We start from the raw sequence: 24,808 nt of genomic DNA on the forward strand, positions 1-24,808 counted from the left end.
TAACACCAAGTATGACTAAATAATTTACACTGAATATGACATATGACTGAACAAATAACACTGAATATGACTGAAGAAAAATTGATAAACTGAAGAAATAACACTGGATATGACTGAAGAAAAATTGATAAACTGAAGAAATAAATAATACTGAGTAACAGAGAAAACTTCCACAATTTCCTGTGAGCTGCAGCCTCCTCTTCTATAGTATATATACTACATAAAGGATACAAGCTGGTGTGAACTCTCCCGTGTTTGCGGTCCTAGGATAATCCAGAGTTTTTGGTGTGTGTGTGTGTGTTAGGTGCGAGTTAGTTATGGGATCACTGGGATGGGAGGAAGGAGTGAAGAGATAAAAAATGTCATTGTGCTCGTCCTCTTCCTCCCGAGACTGTTTGGTCAGGCCAGAGAGGAATTTGGATTTCAGGGACATGGAGATGTAATGTTCATCCTTCTTACCTTTTCAAGTTAATAAAACTCCAAATGCCCAATGGATACAAGGTGCCGAAGAGAAGAACATAAGAAGAGCTAGGAGTGCTGTTTCAGAGCTGAGAAGCTAAGAAGGTACACCATGTGAACTGCAGGCAGTTTCAGAGCTAAAGAAAATGTGCAGTTTGTCCTGAAGAGAAAGAAAAACTGCTCAGCTATGACACTGACTGCTGTCCAAAAAGATAGATCCCAACTACGTGTGCTACAGTTTTCAGATCTAACAACATGATCAGATTAATCCATCATTTTGATCATACTGAAGAATGACTACTGATTTAAAATTGAATAGTGACAAACAAGTCAAAAAATAAAAAGAGTGCAACCGACTGAGACATGACTAAGAAAGGAAATGACTAACCAACTGGCAATGTAGAAAGAGGGAGCAGCAGGAGCAATGCCTCTTTGATGATAGAGCCATATGCATGGGTCATCCTTGATGCTGTTAATCACCTGGGTCCTGGGGGCAATCTGACTCAAAATCGACATGTTCGATATCCAGTCAGTAGCACGCGATAAGCAATCTTACTCCACAATCCACATTGTCCATTTGAAATAACATTTTGGCCATGTTCACTTTCCTCACATGCTGAAAAAAAACATTGCTCAAAGAGGCACCAAGGCGGGGCGTATCGCACGAGTTGTTTCCCTATAATTACGTAAAATGAAACCTCATTTCCTATAAAATGGAAAATTATCTTGTACAGATGAAGAATATAGGTAGAATGAGATTTTTTGTTGTCTTGATATTCTGAATAGATTCTGTTGCTCAGATTGCCACTCTGCGGAAGAATGCTACTAGTAATCAGCGTCATGGTAATCCTCATAGGCTCCACCACCACCGTCATCAACGTAGCCATCGTTGTTGTAATCAGCATCGTGACCATAATCATAACTGGCATCAAATGTTTCACCATAACCAGTATCCTCTTCATAATGCTCGTCGAAGTGCATGTCATCTTTGCCATTTGCTTTCCCATCTTCGCCTTCAATCTGCACGCAGAATCTCAGTAAGCATTTGAATGGCAGGAAATATAATAAGTAAACAAGATATTCCTCTTATTAGTTTGGATGAGATGGGGAAAGACTTGGGCTGGATAAAAAATGAACATTGCATGAAAATTTTAGGATACATCAAGCTCCGGTGAACATAAAAGGCAAAAACATACCTTGTACAATCCACTAACAGCTTCAACATTGACCTTAGACCCAAGCCCCTGCAAAAGGAGCAATGTTACATACTAAATGTTAGCTCATTTGCGCGCAAAGTTTAACATCTATAATAGTCACACGGCGACGTATATTTTGGATGTCTATGGCTGCACAAAATATCCAGTACCTTCCGTTTCAACATGTTGTATGTTGCTTCTGCTGGTGTTTCAGCAGGTGTGGAGTTCTTGTCTTCATTACGTTTTCGTTTCTACATTAAAGAAAACATCCCTGGCTAATCATGAACTGTACCAAAAATAGTTTTGAGGAAGATGTGTGCAGAGGACACTTGGGCTACACTAAAACATTTCATACCTTCTGTCGTCCCTCTCCAACAGATACACCACTAGCTGCCAATTCAGCCGCTAAAGCTTCCTTTGCAGCTTGTTCCTGTAAAAGAGGTCAGCAGATATTTACACCCACTTGTCAGAACAAGAAACTGCCTCATGATGATAAGTACCTCTAGGTATTCTTTGTTCATTTCCTCCCAGATAATCTTTTTGTTTTGTGTTTCTTCTTCATTGTGAAGATACCCGTCAACCTGCAAATTTACCAAATATTAATTACAGGAAATCAGAAAGAACGGCCATATCTCAGGCTCTAACTAGGGATGCGATAATTAGTCTGTTACAACATCTCATGGATAAAAGTACCTCCGCATCATCAATATCAGAAAGATTTTCTGCATCAGAACCAGTTTTACCATTTTCACCTAAGGATGCAACACGGCATCCAGAAAGTTGATTAGCCATTTGCTTGTCAATACAAACTAAAAGGCAAAATGACAATGAAATTATTGTAGAGTACTAACAATATTAATGAGAAAGTGGGTCCCTATTTTAGGTCTTCGTGCGGGGTGTGGAAGGGGGCCCATCTCCCCCTCCTCTTTAACCCTTCGGTTGACGCCCAGGCGGCTACCTTGGAGAAGGCTAAGATAGCCGGCCACATCAGTGGTGCTACTAACAGTATGCGGATGAAACCATGATCATGGTGGAGGGGTCAAACTAGATATTACCAATCTTAAGTTCCTCATCCTCTGCTTTGAGGCCATGTCGGACCTCAAGATCAACTTCAGTAAAAGCAAGGTTGTGGTCCTGGGGTACCTGCCCAAGTAGCAGCAGCGGATTGCAAACAACCTTAATTGCAAGATCTCTTTCCCAATCACCTACCTGAGGATGCCGACCCTGATCGGGGACTTTGACCCACTTGTGGGGCGGTCAAGGCCAAGGCGTAGTTGTGGCATGGGAGGTTCACCCCCAACGGGAGCAAATCCGTGCTCATAGACTCCTCCTAGCCTCCCCATGTATATGAACGGGTTGTATATTCTTCCAGAGGGAGTGCATAGCACCTTCGACAAGGATCTATCACGCTGCTTCTGGCAGGCGGCCAATGGGCGCCAAAAGTACCATATCTGCTTCCCTAAGGACCAGAGGGGCCTGGGTATTCTAGCGTCACATCACATGAATGTGGCCCTCATGTTGCGATGGGTGTGGTGGATTCTTAGGGGGAGGCCTATGGTTGCATCTGGCTCCCCCCCCACACACACACCTTACCCTTACTAAGCCTTTTGTCCCAAACAAGTTGGGGTAGGCTAGATATGAAACCCTTTTACGAGGACTTCCCAGGAGGTCACCCATCCTAGTACTACTCTCGCCCAAATGGGTTTCATACCCAAAGGACTGGCTAGTTTTACGTTGGCTTGCCAAGCCTATCACAACCCTTAGATATGAAACCCTTTCCCGAGGACTTCCCAGGAGGTCACCCATCCTAGTACTACTCTCGTTCAAATGGGTTTCATACCCATGGGACTGGCTAGTTTTTACGTTGGCTCGCCAAGCCTATCACAACCCTCCTCCTTTACCCGGGCTTGGGACCGGCTATGCCTAGAAGACATAGGCGGAGTTAGGCGTGCTTCTGGCTCAGTGTTTAAATTTTTGGCCTTCTTGCAGCAGTGGCAGCGGGACAAGGAACGGCTAGGGGGCATGATTGATGATCTTCTAGTGGCAGGCCGCCAACCCGCTTCGTTCCCTAGCCATTAAACCTTTGGCTCCGATGAGTCTTCTATTGCTTTTGCTTTTGCTTTTGGGCATGTCTGTGTTGTTGCCCGAGCAAAGCTCTTATATTCTTTCATGCACTTTGCACTTCTTGTATGTACGTGGTGGTTGCTTTATTTATAGTGGAGCGAAAGCCTATTTCAATAATCATATTACAGGAACCAACAAACCTTCCACTTCCGAGTCTTTGAAATCAACAAAATCATTTGCAATTTGGCTGGAAGCAATTGTGGAAGATTTGCCTTCAGACTTCTGCTCAAAAAAAGGAAACTTGAATCACCAAACAAACAACCACACATCAAGCACACTGAATGAATTATAAGAGAAAGAACAAATGCAGCTGTAGTAAAGAGATAAAATATATACATGACATTAGCGCGAGACAAAAAATTCCGAAGTTAAGCACTATAAAATAGATTATGCTGGTAAAAATGTTCCATTAGAAGATTGCAGCAACGAGACAGGTAGTCTGGTGCAGCCCAGTATTGAATGTAATGGGTATATTTTGTTCCCATCTTGCAAACCTCCTTTGAGTACATCAGAAGATGGAGTAAAAAATATAAACAAAGAGAAGCAGCTTCAGCGCTAGTAGATAATTTGAGATACCTATCTGCAACCAGTTTTGTGGGGTAGAAAGGAAAACTCTGATATTACTTAGAAACCTCAGTTTGAAGTTCAGGAATATAATCAAGGTGTAAAAGTGAAAGTGTAAAACAATATGCAGATCAAACCTGAATGTTTCTATTAACAAAAAGAAAACAAGTCATCAATGTAATTAATAAACAGCAAATGATATAGAAACTACAAAACCAGATTTACCAGGGGTTTGTGCAGTCAACTGATGAAAAACAATCTTCACTTTGCATGAATGATGAAAATAATTCAAAATTAGTTAACAATAAGTGTAATTGCTTAATTGAGAATTATAGTTCAGAAAGAAAGAATCTCAGATTATCAGATTAATGGGGTAAGAAGCATGGATTTATGTATGTTCAGGAACCGTTACCTTCCCAGGGCTCATGATGTTATCTTCAAAATCAGAATTATGTAACTCACATATTGCCTCGTCCACAGCAGCTTCCTTGGCTCTTTTAGCAGCATCCAATCTTTGTTTTTCAGCTCGCTGGAAAGCTGGAGGGTCAGCACCACCCTCCAGTCCACCTGACAGTTCAGTGAACTGAGCAATCAAGTCATGTCAGTAGTAGTGACTGAAATATCAAAACCAATGCATTACGAACATAGTAAATGTGAGTTACATTGTCGTAGCATTCCTCACAAAGCCCATGAGAAAAATGCTCAGCACCCTTATCCTTGTGCTCGCAAAGGACTTCTCCAGACTTGGCTAAACATTTTGAAACCGGCTCTTCATCAGCCTTTGCCAAAAAATCTTCGATCTGTCATAGGGGCATGAAGACACAAATTATAACTAAGCAGTGGTATACCATAAATGAAGTTCTTACAAAAAAAGTTGTAGACAAAATAAATGAACTATAAATGGAGTTGATGACTTCAATGTTGAAACCCCCTCCCGTCATAATCCTGATGGACAATTGCATTTGCAGAGTCTATAGTAAACAGCATGGTCTTGGAGCATAAATGTCATCAATTCATCCAAGATCAGCTAGAAACATAACTATAAGCACTAGGTGTCTGCCAGAAAAGTGTTGTGTGAAGGGCAAGGAGTGGCAAAAGAAAGAGATTCATCAACTATGGAATCTTACAAGTATCAGTATCAAACAGAGGTTGGTGTTCACAAAGAGCAGCAAAAGAAAGAAACTCGTGATTTTATTTATTTTTCATCAAAAAAAGAACAGAGCTTGCTGTTCACAATGCATCGCATTTAAGTTGGCATGATATCATCTTCATACAGGTCAAGACAGATAATATATGTTTGTAGTAGATATCATAGAAGTATATAGACATGAAAGGGGAAGCCAGATGCTCTAGGAGATAAACAGGAATATCACCTGAAACTAGCTATCTGAAAAGACAAAAGGAAGTAAACACATGTGTAGTTGACACAGAAATGCATTACTAAATGATGTTTTAGCATGATACACAACGTCCAATTCTAGATTTTAGCTGGATGATAGTTTGGGCATCTCCAATCCGAACCCCGATCCGGACATCTATAGTCCAACGTGGACCCCCACTTTGGGCCGTACGCGTCTGGATGTCCGAAATCCCCAAGCCCGGCCCCAAATCGAGGTGTAGAGTAGGGGAGCCCTGAGTCCCGGACGTCCACCACGTCGGACTCCAACAGGTCGGACCCCTATTTTTTCAGACGCCGCCGTTCTCTGTCTCTGCTCTCGGAGCCGGACGTTGTACCCCCCCCCCCATGCCGCTCGGGCCTTGCTGGAGCTCGGCAAGATCCGCCTGCCGCCTCTGCTGACGTGGTCCATGGCAGAACTACACACGGCAAGTGTTCAGTCAAATGCCATAGTGCGTTCTTTTAAGTTCGTTTACTTTGAAGGAAACACGATGGATTCGGAGTACTTCTACAACGAGTTCATGGGTTGGTCTTCGTCGGATGAGGAGGATGATGAAACAGCGATAATGATGGCAGTTCTTCAAGAAATGGACAATGCGGAGGAGCATGTTCTCAACTTCAAGGGTCAATGTCGGGACATTGAATTTTCGATCGGCGTCGGGCAAGGGGCCATGTGTTGATCTATAGACGAGTACTTAGCCCCCGATGTGTTATTCAAGCGCTTTTTTCATCGTCGCTACCGAATGCGCAGGTCATTGTTCTTGCGCATCATGGATGATGTCAAGGCTTATGATGATTACTTCAAGTTGAAGAGGGATGCCCTCGGCGTGCTTGGGTTCTCTGGTCTCCAGAAGTGCACAACTACTATGGTATGGCACAGACACAGACTAGTGGGGTGAGTACCTCCAGATGTCTGAGAGCACACATGCTTGGAAGTAATGGTTAGATTTGCTAGTGCAAAGGTGAAGATGTTTGGACCAGAGTTCTTGAGAGAACCAAATGTCGAGGACACTTGGAGACTTTTGGCACTTGAAGAATCAAGAAGGTTTCCAGGTATGCTCGAATCCATGGATTGCATGCACTGGAAATGGGAGAACTGCCCCTATGCTCAACAAGGGCAAAGCAAGGCCATGTTAAAACTCCCACCATCATTCTTGAAGCAGTTGCAACACAAGACTCTGGATTTGGCACTCTTTCTTTGGCATGCTAGGGTCTCACAATATCATCAACATGCTCCAACGGTCACCATTGTTTGCAAGGCTGTGTGAGGAGCCAAGAGCCAAGCTTTTTCCGTTGCCTGGTCTGATACGTCCCTTGAATATCATGATTGTTAATTAGTATGAACAGGTCAGACACTGCAAGCCAGAAAGCTCCCCCCAATTTCTCGATTTTAAGCAGTTCTAAGGTAGTCTCCTTCTAGTTACGATTTGCCCTTGTCTGTCACTATAGATGTTCTAGCTTTAGTCTTTAGTCATGCATTTCGAATGCTCGCAATATTCTAGAGTGCAACTATACCATCATGGGCATGACTACAATATGGGCTGCTACCTTGTTGATGGACGATAGTATCTATCCTCCGTGGTTGACGTTTGTCAAGACCATCTCCAATCCAATAGGTACCAAGAAATCTCACTTTGCTACAAGACAATGTGCTAAAAAGGATGTGGAGAGGGCATTTGGAGTGTTTCAAGCATGTTTTGCATTTGTTCGCGGACCTGCTAAACAGTGGGATCCACAGACATTGTGGGAGGTGATGACATATATTGTGCGATCCACAATCATGTTGTGCACAACATGATTGTGGATGATGAGGGAGAGAATGTTCTCAATGTTCTGGATTTCAAACATATGTGTGAATCTGTCTAGCTTCCACATCAAGAGGCGGCAACGTTTGGGAATTTTCTGTAGATGGATCATCAGATTCACAACTGAGCAAATCATACGCAGCTTCTAAATGATCTAGTGGAGCATTTGTGGGTGTTTCACTCAAACAATTAGAGCATGTGGCCAGATAAATTGAATTTAAGTTTAAACTATTTTATTTGAAAACTTTATGTTTGGATTGTAATATTATATATTTGAATTATTGTTGCATTGGAATATTTATCTTTGAAAATTGATGCATTGTAGTATTTATCTTTGATTACTTGACTTTATAGAGGTGGGGAGGGGGGAGGCAGATGAGTAGGCGATATTTAGACTGTCCATGGACAATTAGGGGCATTTGATTGAGGTTTACCCTCATAGATGCTCTTACACCCATCAGTGGAGAGGCACATCCAAAAATCCTACATACCTTACCCTTGCCTCTATATGAACACCCGAAAAACTCGAAGTCCCTCTGATGCCGTAACTCCCCTCCTATGACCACCACCGCATTCCCTCCTCTCCTTCCATCACTAAATCATCCTCGGATGCACGACATCTAGCGGTGCAGCAGTCCCCTCCCTGGGCCGTAGCGCACAGGGATTTGGTGTCGTGGCAGTGCCAGCATCCTTTCCTCTACCGGCTATGTCAGGATCCCGCGATGCTACCCTATATCCCCTCCCAATTCCTGGTGTGGTTGGCCATGGCGATGGTGGCACCCATTGGATCCCGTTGCACCTACACCAGAGCCCGCCGCTCACTAGGCAAACCTCCCACCGCTGGGCCAGCCAAGGTAACTACCTAGGCTTGTCCTTGTTTCGGGTTTGTGCCGGCCAGCCGTTCACCACCGGAGCCTCCACCGCTAGGCCAACGAAGGTACTACCTAGGCTTCTCCTTGTTTCAGGCTTTCAGCTATGGCCGACCATCAAGCCGCAGCTCTACAGTGGTTCCCGAACATTGAGCCGAGGCATCTGTGGTTCCGTCCATCAAGCTGAGACATTTCTAGGGTTTCGTAATAAACTTGATTTTTTTTTTGGCAAGCATGAAGCGATAATAAGCAAGGCAAAGATACAATAGCCTAGCTAGATAGATTAGTATGACATGTAGGATAGCTAGATGTATATAGATTAGTGCACTATTTTTCTAGAATCCCTGCAGGAATTAAGTAAATGAGTGCCACAGCCTCCAATGTGTGTGGCTGCGGAACTTTAGAGAATAATGAAGGGGCAGATGCAAGAGGTGTTGAAGGATGTCTTTGACATCAATGTGTTTGAACACTTCTTGTCATTGTCCTGCTCCGGTCTTTCTAGAAGTTACACAATAAGCACACACACACCATAGTCTGCTAGGATTGTACTCATTTACTTCAATCCTAGAATGAATTTTTTGAAAAATCATAGTATAATGGATGAAACGTATTGATGAACATTTGTAAGAATTTTCCTTAAGATGAATGTGGAACATGCAACGTGTAATGTAATGATCTGTTGTGCAATGCATATACTCCGTGTTGTGGTGTATGTGCAATATAATTGCATATGAATTGTGTGCAATGATAATTTAAAAAACTGAAGAACTTAACACTGGCCAGCAACAGAAAAACATCAGGTAAACACGACACTGATGAGTAGTCTTGTTAGTCCCGCCACTGGAAGTGCCCATCAGTGGGACTCACCCTCCACCAACAGGAGGACGAACACACCACTGAAGCTTGGACGTTGACAGCTGCCCTACCCAACAGTGCAGGGGTTCAAGCGCCCGTAAGTGTAGTGCCTTTTTGTTCTACTTGTGTCTCTGCACTGTAGGGATTTGCCTATGTTTACTTTACTGTAGCATAGGTTAGACAAACTTGTGTCTTCGAACTTTGTAAACAGTCTATATAGGTTTTAATGGAGTGATGACTGGGAGTGGTTATATTTTCATCAGATGGCTTACGAAAGTGATTGAGGTTCAGAAAAACGTAAGACAATTTACAATACAAAGCCCACATTTGGCTATTTCATGAGGAGTACATACATACCGTTAAGCTACCCGAATCTGTATTTTCAAACTCTATCAAGCGCTTAAATAGTGTTGCCTCACAGACATGCACAACAGCAGCCTGAAAAAGATAAAACATAATTAGTGACATTTCATATTCAAGCCTACATTACACATATCTGGCACTTCCTACCTTACACAATGCTACTGCACTACCAACATACAATAGCACCACCAAAACGTCACAAAAAATTCTGCTACAGTTTTAGAACATTGACAAAAGATGCACCTACCAAGTAACAAGATTTCAAAATCCAAACTCAATGCACACTTGAGAAACAAAAGAAAAAGGCAATGTGCACTGTACTAGCTGATTTCAAATTATGCTAGTAATAGTAGCTACTATTCACATGATTTCTCCTTTTTGTTTCCAGATGTGTGGATCCCATGCTGATTTGTCGAAACATGTCTTATCAATGTTGTAAATATGTCTCAGAAATTTCCATGCTATTTGTGTGCCATGTTCGCCGGTTGCACAGGAACAAGCAAAAGAATGGGACACATCATATATGTTCTCATTAGTGCTGCATGTGCGCAATAATGCCAAAACTACAAAGAATTACATCAAGGACAAAATTCGTAAATAAGTAGATCCATCAGGAGCATCCGGGCTTACAATATCCGCCTTGGTGTACATATATCCATGAGAAAGCGCGGCTATATATAATGCTGCACCACATAAACCACTTGGCTTCCTCCCAGTCTGCGACATAGGACAAGCTATTAAAACCTTACAAAAGAACCTAAATAAGAAACTAGAATGATGAGGATACTAGCCTGCATCCAGTCTCGCTTCATGCTAGCTACAATGCGTAAAGCTGTGTCCGAGACAGCATTGTCCCTTTTTCCCAATAAACCTACATATTAACAATGATGAAGCAAAATCACAAATAATTAATAGCACATTGATTCTCTTTGCTAGCCGATGTAATTGTCTAACCTTCCCTATGAAGGCTATATGCTTGGCAGAACTCGAAATCCTTGACAGGCACAGAAAATCTTGACCATTAAGGCGAGCAAACATAGGTCCCATGATTTAAGTATACATTATTTTGAATATGCGACCGTCCACCATAGAGTTTGAAATTGATAGTATGATTAACAGTTGTTATACTTCTTGGAGAAAGGCGCATCCATTTATATCTTCAATGAAAAAGAAGCAAACATCTAGACTTCATAACCTTTGCTTCCTTATCACAAACACACTCAAGAAATCCAAGCTAGAAGGTATACCCCACAAAGAACTACCTTGTCACAAACAGAAGACACGTGAAAAATTGTAAATGCTTTGATATTCATTAATGTTTAAGTATGTAACTAGAAGTTTTGTGTATCTTATATAAGATAAGAATGCACATGTATGTCAACTTACGTTCGGCAAAACGATGGATGAAAAGGCTAGGATCTACAAGCTTTTGAACAATTGGGTGTTCTCCGAGTAGCAAAACTTGGCAAAGCTGCAGAAAAACAGCACCTAGGACATATCTGAAACATAAATCAAGATGAGCCCTTTCAACAAAGACTGCAAGATGAAGGGCATGAGAATGTGAGTACTTACACACTTATATGCAAATAGTCCGAGAAATCAATAAGAAGGTAGGGTTTTTCACTTCGCCTGACAAAACAATTAGTTGAATATGGACATTAGTATTACCGAAGTAGCTTGAAGATGCCAAACGACAATCATTGTACAGGGAGCAAACACCAACACAAGCATGAAAGGGCGACACAGGGACAAGAAAAACTGAAGAAGAAAACAGAAAAATGACTGTTTGGACAGCGATAAATGAAACATGAGTGTGTTGTGCCTTCTATTGGGCATGATCCAAGTACAAGGTGCCACTTTGAATGCTAATTCCTATCATACAAAAACGATATGCTAATTAGAATTATATTAGGCATGTACTATGGAGTATGGAAGTGCATTTCCTGATGATTCTATCAGAAACAGTTTTATGTGGACAGGGTAGGCACCCACTCTTCTATATATTGACGGTCTAAGTTAAAAATATTTAACCAGAATAGATGAGACTTATCTTGACCTTGCAGTGTGTTACGGCAATTGTTGAACTTCAGAAATAAATAAGTACCCCTGATGAACAGTAAATTCGAAATAAATACTAGAAAATAAAAAATCTGAATTTTTTTTGTATACCGCGTATGAAGTTTCACAAAGCAATATTAAAAACACTGTTTGATGAATAGTAAGGTCCCGATTGTATTTTCTACACTAAGAATACCACGGGTGTCATTTCTTCACGAAATTTCATACATGAGTAGAATTGTCAACCAAGTTTGATACCCCAAAATTTCAGGATTTGTGAACTTTTCTAGTATTTTTTTCAAATTTACTATTCATGTGGGTGCGCATGGAACCATGTTCACCTTTGTATTTTCGATGTACTTAGAAGAATTTTTCATGCATATTTCTGTAGAAGCTTAGCTTGATCATAGCCATCTTAGTTTCATTTCTTGCTCTTTGATGAACTTCTCAATATGACACTCTACTGAAGGCACACTTCTGCAGGTTTTCACTAGGAAATTGGGCATCCTTAGTTTGCAAGCCAATATTTGGCAATGGCAACTTTTTCAAGGTTGGCAAGGCAATTTGGTAGCAAATTTTGACATCAAACAAAGCAGCCCCTAAATGAGCCCCAGCAGTGGTCCAATCATAACAAATACAACATAGAATACACAGAGGTCCACCCGAAGTGGAAAGGGAGAAGGTCATGTTTGAACAAGAAATATTTCCAATGGATAGGAAGGCTTTCAATAAAGCAAGGGACTAAGTAGGTGATAGCTTACCGGCAAGCAATGTAAAGGCAAGAAGCTGCGACATGAGTTGTTCGGCGGCCCCTAGTAAAGTTATCAAGAGCTAGCTACATAAAAAAGGATAAATATCAACATATGGAAAATACCCTACCAGTTTTACAAAGGAAAATGTTTGTGTGATAACAAGGATGCATACTTTATAAAAGTTATGAGCAGTGCAAATGATATCATCACCACCACTCACATGCAGCCCATGGACAATCTGCCAGATCTCATCTCTCCCTGGTGAAATAAACCATAACACAATTGCCCAGTGAGATGCATACTAATATGATAAAAAGGAATGTGGTGAAAGAAATACCTTTCTCTTCAGTTCTTTCACGGGATAGTGAACCGCCCTTCGCAATGCCTATAATGTGTCCACGAAGCCGACTCTATGCACATTTTAAAAAATCAACCCAACAGGGTACACATCCAAATCAAGAAACTAAATATAAGTTAAGTGTGGTAGCAATACCAACCTGTCCCGAGGAGTCCTTGAAAAAAGTAGGCTCCTCAGTATACATATCCTGATCAATAACCTTGCCGCACATTCCACAACATCTGACATCAACATGGCAAATAACATAAGGACACAGGTGCAGAAGTGCTTCAGCTGTGTTCACATAATTCTATTCTGAACAACTAATACTCCCTCCATCCAAAATCGCAATTATAAGTAAGTATTTTTTTTTTATACGAGTGTGATGACAGTATCAAATTTTATGTCACATGACACTTTCTTTTAACAAATCAAAACATGCCTTGCATTTTGGAACGGGGGGAGTAGATTAGAAGAATAGTGAAAAGCGAGGAAATGAAGGTCTCACGTGAACCCGTTGTCAGGATCCTTTACATATGGGCAATCATCATCACAGTGCGAACAGTAAACCATTGCCGAAGAGAAGTTGGCTGCGGAGGATGATCCAACTCAGATCAGCCTGCAGAAGTTCATTGTATAATTCTGTTTAGTTCCAAGCATATACGAATACTCTTCAGAGTGGGCACAAAGATGGAAGCAAACTAATAGCACACCTCGATTCTCACTATTTTTCTGCCCAACCTAAGTCTAAATAACACAGACAGTGTAAACATTTACAATTAGAATGTGAGGGTTGCCTACTTCTCTGTGGTGCGTGCTCATCTATGGTGGCCAAACAGGGGAGCCTGGACATGGGCTCGTTGGGGACATAGCACATGAACCTTCTTTTACAGTCCAATTATAGATATCTAAACGTGCAAGCAATCAAATCTGGATTTCGAGCACTCAAATTTCCATTCAATAAGACAACTTTAAAAAAGTTTCAACTCTTGACATTAAAATTTCAACCCGAAAGAAGCAAAACAGAACAGGCACTCGCTCTCAGTGTGAAACCAAAGGTTGTGCCCAGTTATGGTTATTATTGGCTAAGAACATGATGACTTGCTCCTCAATCGATACTCAAATGTGTAGTGTCAAGAGTTCTCTCAAATTTCATCGTTTAGATAGTCAGTGCTCTTACTACCCCACTCCACAACTGTGGCCTAGCAACTCGTACCCTCATTTTCTTATTCTAGACCGGATCGACAGGCATACAAAGCATCCAATGCAGTAGCCCAAAACAGCATGACTAATATTATTATTTTCCTTCCTACAATCATCCTATGCTCATCTACAAATGTATTTTGGTGACAAATACAGGGTACAGGCTGAGATTTGCATCCTGAAGAAGTATTCCGGAAAACTGCGGGGTGACTGGAAACAGTCCTAGCTTCAGATCCATGGTCTTCTTGATATATATAACGAATATGTGATGCAATTTATTTATGTATTTATTTATTGAGGAAAAGATGCACATTTGACAAAAGGGCGAAACAATAAAAATGATAAATTAGGCCAGTTCCATCTCCGACTCGAGATAACCGATCAACATTTTGCCAAGTGAAGCAAGACATTATGTGCGGACTTAAAAATCCGCCCGTCCGTAAACTGCCGCGACCGATCTACACAGAGCAACCTCCTAGGGTCTAGGGTTTATCATCGCGTGGGGATTTCGGGTCACATACATACCTTTCTTCCGCGAGGGGCACGGGCCTGAGCGGCAGGGGGGGTATGGAGGAACGAGGAAGGACGGACGATCCAGAGAGAGCGGGCGCGGTGGGTGGGTGGACGCGGGATGCGCGGGCGGCGGCGCGATCGACGGGTGCGGCGGCGGCGGCGGCGGCGCGATCCTCGAGTGGGTTCGAAGCCGCCCTTCCTTTTGATCAGGGCCCAAATCCCGGCCGGATACCGCTTCGTGTTACCAAGATCTCGAGGCTTCCACGTGGGCCGCGCCGTTGTCTCTCCCGCAGCGAGACGAAAGAACCGCTCATAAATGGGCCGGCTCAGCGTGGAGGCTCGCTGATTGCCTAACTCACTGTTCTGCTGGTTTTTATATTTCTGAAATGAAAAATAATTTATTTAAGTTTTTTTAGCATAATTTATTTAAGTTTTAGAAACGTTCATCGCATGCTTAAAATGTTTATGCAGTGTAAAAGGGTTACTTCTTAAAATATTTATAGCATTCAACCAAATGTGTGTGAGATTTAAAAACGTTCATGCGTTTCAAATATGATAATGACATTTAAAAAATATTTATACAATGTCAAAAAAATTCGGTAATCTAGAAAAAATATTTTGTACCATTAAAATATTCATGACACATAAAAATATATTCATGAATTTTATTAATATTTCTTGTGACATTTAAAAAGATGATAATACATTGTAAAAAAAATGTACATTATTTAGAAAAAATATTTTGTACCATTAAAATATTCATGACACATAAAAATATATTTATGCATTTTATTAATATTTCTTGTGACATTTAAAAAGATGATAATACATTGTAAAAAAAATGTACATTATTTAGAAAAAATATTTCATACTAGCATTCAAAAATATGTTCATGATATTAAAAAATGTTCAGGCATTTCAAAATTATGCTCGTGGCCCTTTTAAAAAACTGATAATGCAATGTAAAAATATGTTTGGGTAATTTTTTTAAATGTTTTATATGATTCAAAAAGATGTTTGGCGTGCATTTGAAATTTTTAAGATTTATTTGAGGAAAAATTCAACATGTGATAAAAAATGTTAAAATGTCTTTGGTAAAAAAAAGAAAAAGGCAAAAATATATGTATATATATATATGAAAAAAAGATGAAAACCGATAAAAGAACACATATTAAGGGAGAATAAGAAAACACACGAAAGGTTCTAAAACCGGTCTGAATCGGTCCATAGAACTTGTCCCAAACTGGTCCAGGGAGCTGCAGCATTGGGCCAGCCCCTTAGCGGATCGTCAGAGGCGAGACGAGAGTACGTCTCACAATAAGTGAGATAGCCCTCATGTTCCATGTACGCCTCCTGAAAAGTAATGTTCGAGTCGTGCTTTCAGGCATCAAGCTTGAAGAAAGACACATTTTCGGTCTTTGGGTCGAACTCGGTAACTTAGGGTGTGTTTGGTTGCAGGAACGGGCTGGAATGTCACGGGTCGGACCCGTTCCTGGGCCTCATTCTCGCATTCAATATGTAGGTGGACCGAGGACGGACTCGTTCCCACAAACCGAATATTCGGCCGATATCCAGAACAAGGTGATACCTCGAAATTGAGCGGACGACGCGGAACCGCTCGTTCCCCTCGCATGCTTCCTCTCCCCCTCGAAATTGAGAGGACAATAAAACTAACACTCTAGGAGGCCTTTCATGCTTCGGCCTCCCAAGCCATCCATTTCTTGAGCAGGATGTCGCTGGCCGTTGGATGGGATTGAATTTCCGTTAAGCATGACGACAACCACAACCTGAGTTGTCTGTCCTAATGGATTGTTCTTCTTGTGGCATTTTGGCTGCTTCTCATTTAATTATGCCGGTATTGGCCGTTTTGCATGATTTAGCACCCAGATTGTAATCCAGAAAAAGTAGTGACGCTGCATCAGTTTGGATAGGCAGTGACGACCCTTCGCATTGTCATTTGTCATTGTGGCGGCATGGGCGATTGAATGGAACCGTCATCCCGATCCTTCTTAGGTCTTCGCAAATGTCGCCTCCATTTCCCTTGCTCGTAGACCTGTTTGGCGTCATTGTCAGTCGCCTCGATTGCGCGATCCTGTATTCGCCAACCGTGTCAATTAGTCTGCATCATGCTAACCTCACATATAGACACTACGGCCGGCGGCCGCTGGTGGAAAATTTGATCGACTCGAGAAGCGTCTACGGTCTCTTCTTCCTCTTCATTGCACCATGTTGATCCAAAGCTGGTAGTGAGTTTCTCCGCAAGCTCTCCTTGCTGTCACTTCATCCTCCCCCTAAACAACACGCCTATATAGCTCTGTCCTCTACCTGCACTTGTTTTGAGCGATTCAGGTTTCATGTGAAGGAAATATGCCCTAGAGGCAATAATAAAGTTATTATTTATTTCCTTATATCATGATAAATGTTTATTATTCATGCTAGAATTGTATTAACCGGAAACATGATACATGTGTGAATACATAGACAAACAGAGTGTCACTAGTATGCCTCTACTTGACTAGCTCGTTGATCAAAGATGGTTATGTTTCCTAGCCATTGACATGAGTTGTCATTTGATTAACGGGATCACATCATAGGAGAATGACGTGATTGACTTGACCCATTCCGTTAGCTTAGCACTCGATCGTTTAGTATGTTGCTATTGCTTTCTTCATGACTTATACATGTTCCTATGACTATGAGATTATGCAACTCCCGTTTACCGGAGGAACACTTTGTGTGCTGCCAAATGTCACAACGTAACTGGGTGATTATAAAGGTGCTCTACTGGTGTCTCCGAAGGTACTTGTTGGGTTGGTCTATTTCGAGATTAGGATTTGTCACTCCGATTGCCGGAGAGGTATCTCTGGGCCCACTCGGTGATGCACATCACTTAAGCCTTGCAAGCATTGCAACTAATGAGTTAGTTGCAGGATGATGTATTACGGAACGAGTAAAGAGACTTGCCGGTAACGAGATTGAACTAGGTATTGAGATACCGACGATCGAACTCGGGCAAGTAACATAACGGTGACAAAGGGAACAACGTATATTGTTATGCGGTTTGACCGATAAAGATCTTCGTAGAATATGTGGGAGACAATATGAGCATCCAGGTTCCGCTATTGGTTATTGACCGGAGACGTGTCTCGGTCATGTCTACATTGTTCTCGAACCCATAGGGTCCGCACGCTTAAAGTTCGATGACGGTTATATTATGAGATTATGTGTTTTGATGTACCGAAGGTAGTTCGGAGTCCCGGATGATATCGGGGACATGACGAGGAGTCTCGAAATGGTCGAGACGTAAAGATCGATATATTGGACGACTATATTCGGACATCAGAAAGGTTCTGAGTGATTCGGGTATTTTTCGGAGTACCGGAGAGTTACGGGAATTCGCCTGGAAGTATATGGGCCTTATTGGGCTTTAGGGGAAAGAAAGAGGAGAGGCTGCGCCCCCCCAAGGCCTAGTCTGAATTGGACTAGGGGGAGGGGCTGCGCCCCCTCCTTCCTTCTCTTCTCTCTCCCCTTTCCTTGACTCATACTCCTACTACTTGGAATGGGGGAATCCTACTCTCGGTGGGAGTAGGACTCCTCCTAGGGCGCGCCATAGAGAGGGCCGGCCCTCCCCCTCCTCCACTCCTTTATATACGGGGAGGGGGGCACCCCTTGGAGACACAACAATTGATCCCTTGGATCTCTTAGCCGTGTGCGGTGCCCCCCTTCACCATAATCCACCTCGGTCATATCGTAGCGGTGCTTAGGCGAAGCCCTGCGTCGGTAGAACATCATCATCGTTACCACGCCGTCGTGCTGACAGAACTCTCCCTCAAATCTCGGCTGGATCGGAGTTCGAGGGACGTCATCGAGTTGAACGTGTGCTGAACTCGGAGGTGCCGTGCGTTCGGTACTTGATCGGTCGGATCGTGAAGACGTACGACTACATCAACCGCGTTGTGCTAACGCTTCCGCTTTCGGTCTACGAGGGTATGTGGACACACTCTCCCCTCTCGTTGCTATGCATCACCATGATCTTGCGTGTGCATAGGATTTTTTTTTTGAAATTACTACGTTCCCCAACATCATGGTATTTGTGAATTCATTGGCACATTTTTTTTGGAAAAGGTGGAGATGATTATGTGCTATTTGGTCATCATCAAGAGAGGTAAAGCTTATTAATTAGCTAGAGGTAGTTTTTTGTATATCCAAAGATTTCACACCAGCTTGTTAGGGAAGATGTTTGAGTTGTATTGGAAGAACCGAAGAGGTACATAGTTCTATCACTCTAACTTTGTGTTATAAGTATGATACCCTTAAATTCAAGGGCTTGATTCCAAATAATGCTTTATGTGTGTATGTACTCTTGTAATTCATGTAATTCCCTTGCATGATTCCCCTTTTTGTATAATTGTGTGCAGCTATTAGTGAAGATATGTATGATATTGATGAATGTCATACAAAGTGTGCTCCTCTGGGGTCTATTTTGACTAGCTTGATTTTGCCACTTTACTATCATAGACAAATTATTGAAAATTTGTATCTTCATGTTGCTATAAGGTCCCTCCGTTGAGAGCATTTTGCTTCAAACCAAGTGCTACTCAAATAGACGTTGAGTTTAATCTTTAGATAAGAACAATTCTCAAATTGATTGAATGCACACACATTGTTACTTTTTCGATACGATATTCAATATGTTTTATTTAGTCATGCATGAATATTTCTTCGACAGGATATTCAATATGTGTTACCATGTTGGAATATTTTTACATGTAAATATCTAATTTAGAATATGTAGGTTTGATTTTCCTATTCGTAAACTGAGTGTCAACTACCAACATGCTAATTTAGGGCTTCAGGTTGGTTGTTCTCTCTCTTAATACTGATCCCCTACAGATTATAGGTATATGAAAAAAATAGTATTGCATTTTCTGTTACCCTTGTAAGTTTGTTCAACCATTCTATCACTGCATCATGATGCTTTTGCAATATGCAGATACTATGGGACCATAGGATTCATATTCAGGTGATCTCTTTTGGCTTACCATCATCGATTTTGAATAATCCTATTCCAATAAGAGCCGACCCCTTCTTTTAAAGTATCATATAATGCATTAAAGGACTTATATTTTGCAGTTCGCCGCTAAAATTGTTACTTGTGTGCTTGTTTTTTTTTTGTTCTCATTGTGGTCGATGAGATTTGACTTGGCAATGGAGGATCCCAAGCCGTTGGCGCAGAACATGTCCTTTAGAAATGCCAACAGTGACTCGATGGCGTGGGAGGATGGTAAATCCCCCAGCACGCGACGGAGGAGCACAACAGCAGGGCCATCGAAGAGATCGATGACAATTGAGACTGAGGCATTGGGGCTGGGCCACGTCATTTGTGCCATAGCATAATTTTTAAGTCGAAGTTGTTGATGAGTTCTATGTCGTACCCGACACCCATAAGATATGTAAATACGTAAGCCCACTGATTTCAAGCCTTTAGCGGGCAACATAGTCAACACGCGTGGTGCCTCGGCAGCGAGGTGTTCCTCTAGGATCAGAAGGTCCGCACATATGGCGGCCACCTCATCCTCATCCGATAGTGAGGACACGATATTTCTCTTTTTGGCCCTACACTCCTCGAGCTCCATGAGATATGAGGATGGGCTTAAGCGGGGATGCTTTGGAGTAGTGGATCGGGATTTCTGGGCAAGAGGGGGTTCCGCAGGCGCCATCTAAGCAGTTCAGGTCAACGAGGGGATTTAGACCGGTCGGTTACCTGACTCTATCAAGGAGGCACGGGTAGACCGGTTGCTTCCTCTAAACTAGGAAGGTGTTGAACCCCCAAGTGCAAGGGTTTGTAGTAAGCAATATTTTTTTCTCTCAAAGTGAATAACCTTAAGTTTGACGAAAAAGGGTCCGCCAACCCTCGCTTTATATATAAAGCAACCAATCACCGAATCCGATACAAACGCACGCCACCACAACACACACATCCAAGACTGGATACAAAGGCGCTGAAAAACATCAACACCACCCCAAACAAGTCCAAGCAAACATCATGTAAAACACTAAGCACTATTATGGACTCATCGGGGCCCTCAACCGTGGACAAGCCACCACAATGAGGCGAAGCCGTGCATGATGAACCATGAGCTCCAAGGCGGCATCTTTCAGGAAGGAAACGACATCGGAGCGCCGCCACCGCTCAATCCAAGGACCAGGTTTCCCCCAGAGCACCATGACAACGCCTTCAAGAGACGCCAGAACGGCGCCGCCGTAGGCCTAACAAGTCAGAGCGGGTTTTCACCCCAGCCAACACTCACCGTCACCAAATTCGAACGTGCCTGCGGACATTTATGAGTCATATTTGTCTAGTCCGGTTGTAGATGCTCTAACTCGTTTAGTTTGACGAGTTAAAAAAATCGCTTGCAAAAATAACTTTATTTCTTGATTACTTAATTCTACTTGCTACTCTTTGATTTATGTCATATTTAGCTAGAACTTTATGGAAAGCACCATGAATGAAATGTGAACCATCATCAATTATTAAATATCTAGACTCCAAACCTCAGAAAACTAACTTCTTCTGGTTATAAAATAGGAAAAATGAAAAATCCTTGTTATCATTCCTTCCGTTTGGAAACTGGTGGTTCCTCCTAGGATTCATGTTTTTCTTTGATTTTGTTTAATACCAAGCTGATGACTAGGTGTTAGAATAAATTCGAGGTACGCGGTCGATCCATCGAGGAAGCAATCACCGACAATGACGACACCGAGATTTGTTAACGAGGTTCGGCGAACTCGCCTACTCCCCAGGGCAATGACTACGGGCGCTCCTCCCCGAGATACCACAACACCAGCCACCCGGGCGCCGGCACAAGCCGCTAGCACCCCCTTGCGAGCCTGTCGCTATCTAGTCGTCATAGGTTACAACGTGGGGTGCCTCCTCATATATAAGAGGCCAAGGGTACAACGTGTCCGACTCCGGCACTGCAAGTATCCTACCCACACTACAACACCAAGTCCAAACGTAACCCAACTCGTACACAATATTCGACACAAACACAACAAATTCCACCTTGGCGAATATTCTCCACCACCTTGAATTTGTCCATGCGTCAAATTTCCATGTACTCCGGACTTGTGTTGTCTTCTTTGTAGCTTACTGAGAGCTACTCGACGAGTCTGCCCCAGACCCGCCGCCACCGTGGAACCCCGCTACTACTCCCGCAACTCCAGTCTCCGTGACTCCACCTGCAATAGTGCTCCCTTGCAACTTGTAAAGATGCGAAGCCGTCCTCTCTCCAATCATCACGGTCACCTCATCTTCCATGATTCTCATGGTCTTCCTATCCCGATCACAACGGAATACCATACCACCATCATGAAGAACACCAAGCGAAATTAGATTCCTCCTTAGCCCTGGCACATGCCTGACTCCCCGAAGCATCCGCTCAATTCCGTCAAACATCTTGATTTTGATGTCACCTACTCCAGCAACACGATAACCTATGTCATCGCCCACATAGGCTAAATTAAACTTACCAGACTTGTACGAAGAGAACCACTCCCTGTTGGGTGTCGCATGAAAAGAGCAAGCTAAATCCAACATCCATGCTTCACCTTTGGTTGACCGCCTATCTAATACTACGAGAACATCACTACTGCTGTCTGAATCATCACCATGAGTTGCCTTATTAGCACTTGCCCCACCATTGAGTTCTGGACAGTCCTTTCTCATATGTCCCCACTGCTTACACTTGTGACACTGTATATTCCTTTTCTTTTTCTTGTTCTTTCCTGCCTCATATCCCTTCCGCCACTCCTCACCCTTGACTAGCAAACCTTCACCATGAGAGACTTCCACCGCATTCTTCTTTCTCATATCATAAGATAGCAATGCCGCAGTAATATCCTCATTCTTGACGGTCTCCTTGCCATGCGTCAACGTAGTGATCAAATGGTCATAGGATGATGGCAATGAACAAAGAAGCAGAATTGCCCTATCCTCGTCGTCAACCGTCGCACCCAAGCATGCTAGTCACAACTTGATTAAAGGCGTTCATATACTCCACAAGATCTGACCCCTCCTGCATCCTCATCCCATACAACTTTTGCTTCAGATACACCTTGGTCATCGCAGTCTTGGACATAAACTGACTTTCCAGCTTCTCCCAGATCTTCTGCGGCGAATTCTCATCCATTACATGATAAATAACCTGGTCCGACAGACACAACCGTATAGTCCCAGCTGCTTTCAACTGTAACTCCTCCCAGTCATCAGCCTCCATCTTAGCTGGCTTGGCTTCCTGCAACAACGCCTTCAAACATCCCTGTTGTGCCAACAAATCTTTCACCCTTGTCTGCCATAACCCAAAGCTTTCACTTTCGTGGAACTTCTCCACCTCAAACCTGGTACCCGATGACGCTATGGTTCTTTATACAGCTGAACCTGTGAAAAATAACCGAGTAGTCTTCCAGTGATCCCCAAGTACAAGAACAGAACCTCTATCTACTACTAGCAATCTAGCTAGTTGGTCTTCACGTGAAGTGCTCCCTTGGCTCAACTTCCGTATGCTAAGCTATTTGCTTTCCTGCCAAAGCCTCTACTCTCGATGGATGCGTAGCCCCTGATGGATTTTCTCTTGCGCCGATTTCGATCTGATCTGTTGTCTCTGTCTGGTGTGCGTCCCTGCGGCTGCCTTTTAATGTGCGCTTGCACGCTAGCAGTCCGGCCCGGACACGAGAGCGAACTCTCCAAGGACTCGGTCCCTCTTTTGTTTCCAAAACAAACTCGGTCATATGATGGCAATCAGTCCGGTTCTTTGGCACTACAAGTATCCTACCCACACTACAACACCAAGTCCAAACGTAACCCAACTCGTACACAATATTTGACACAAACACAACACTAGGAACAATCTCAAAAGGAGCAATATCAAAAACCGTGAAGATTGTGTGTACAGTTCTTGCAGTGAATCCTCATCTGTTTTTTGATTGCATAATGGCCAAGACACATTTGGGCTAAAGCTAGTGATTTCTTTAATAGGGAATGTTGAGTCTCTTGTCTCCCTGCTAGTGGCTGGTAGTAAGCTAGATGATCTTAATACGGTTAGTGCTGTTATTCTTTGGCCCAGTGGAAACACATGAATAGCATCATCTTTAACGGTGCTACTTGGATCTCTCTGTACCAGATTTGGTCACTAGTTTTGAGATTTTTAAGGAGATAGAGTTTGATCTTCAAGGAGCACATGCCTACTCAGCTTGAAGATTTCTATCCTTGGGTTACTGCAAATGATCCAGACCTCTTTCCATAGTGGGTGGTGGTGAAGCTATCTTCAGGCACTTTTGATCGAGATGGAGATCGTTTGGAGGCAGAAGATGAGGGCTACTGGCCCCTGGATCCAAGGCGAGCCCGATGTCTACTCTGATGTGGCGTGCTTCGCTTCACCTTTTTTTTTTTTGCGATGGAAATAGAGTGTTTATTCCAAACTCATAGAATTGGAACCCTCATTAACAAGTTCAGAAAATAAAAAAGGAGGGGATTGGTTATTAAGCTAGCACGCAATACTATCCCCAAATCTACCTTCCTAAGCAATGTGCAACTTTGTTTTGATCATGAGAAACTTTAACCTGAACAAACGCATGTCTTTGTTTATCTTTCGCACTTGTCAGTGCACTCTCTGTGATTGAGTAATGAAGTAATGTTAATTTGGCTAGGTCCTCTTGATCAGGAATGGACATTAGTTTGTTTTTCTTTCTCCGAAACTTTTAGCTGTTTGTAAGATGTTATGTAAAAGGATTTGTCTAGGACACATCTAGATGTGAGTTATTGCACATCTAAGTGAGTGAATCAAACTAGAAAGAAAAGGAAAGAAGACAAAAAAAAATACTTGCACGAATCTTAGCATAAAATCAATGACATAGGACTTAGATGTGCAATACTTAGAGCACATCTAGATGTGCTTTAGCAAAACTGTATATAAAATGAAGCCGGAAGCTCCCCTCGTTTTATATTATATTAAAAAAAAAAACAAATCCAGTGGGTAGCGCCTCGATCGAAAAGGAAAAGGAAAAATGCACCACTCGGGCGACTTTCGCCTAAACAAACTCCACGCACGACGACACCCAAATTAAATTCGCGGCCGGCGCCCGCACAGAAACCACGTGCGGATAGTAAACAAAAGCGGACGAACGAACAAACAAACAAACAAATCCGGCAGGCGGGCCCACGCCGCACCGTGACCTGCCGAACCGCGGAACCCGCCCACGCAACCGCGTCCGTCCCGCCCGGTCGCTGAGCGCCGGGCCCCACCTGCCAGACCC

General features: G+C 42.7%; 1 protein-coding gene across 1 annotated transcript; it reads right to left on the bottom strand.

Moving 5' to 3' along the window:
* Positions 1-1,009: 1,009 nt before the first annotated feature.
* LOC109743293 (transcription factor IIIB 60 kDa subunit) lies at positions 1,010-14,662 on the bottom strand. The gene is made up of 20 exons (XM_020302405.4): positions 14,507-14,662; positions 13,287-13,397; positions 12,939-13,020; positions 12,779-12,851; positions 12,614-12,699; positions 12,451-12,524; positions 11,204-11,260; positions 11,018-11,130; positions 10,423-10,502; positions 10,262-10,348; positions 9,626-9,706; positions 5,006-5,143; positions 4,756-4,926; positions 3,920-4,001; positions 2,349-2,407; positions 2,156-2,236; positions 2,011-2,085; positions 1,826-1,906; positions 1,656-1,703; positions 1,010-1,479 (listed from the first exon to the last, which is right to left on the bottom strand). Exons 2-20 carry the CDS (start codon positions 13,349-13,351, stop codon positions 1,285-1,287), a joined length of 1,728 nt encoding a protein of 575 aa, XP_020157994.2. The 5' UTR covers positions 13,352-13,397; positions 14,507-14,662; the 3' UTR covers positions 1,010-1,284.
* Positions 14,663-24,808: the final 10,146 nt, after the last annotated feature.

The sequence above is a fragment of the Aegilops tauschii genome, chromosome 1 (genome assembly GCF_002575655.3).
Source record: "Aegilops tauschii subsp. strangulata cultivar AL8/78 chromosome 1, Aet v6.0, whole genome shotgun sequence".
In the NCBI taxonomy this organism is placed as follows: Eukaryota; Viridiplantae; Streptophyta; class Magnoliopsida; order Poales; family Poaceae; genus Aegilops; species Aegilops tauschii.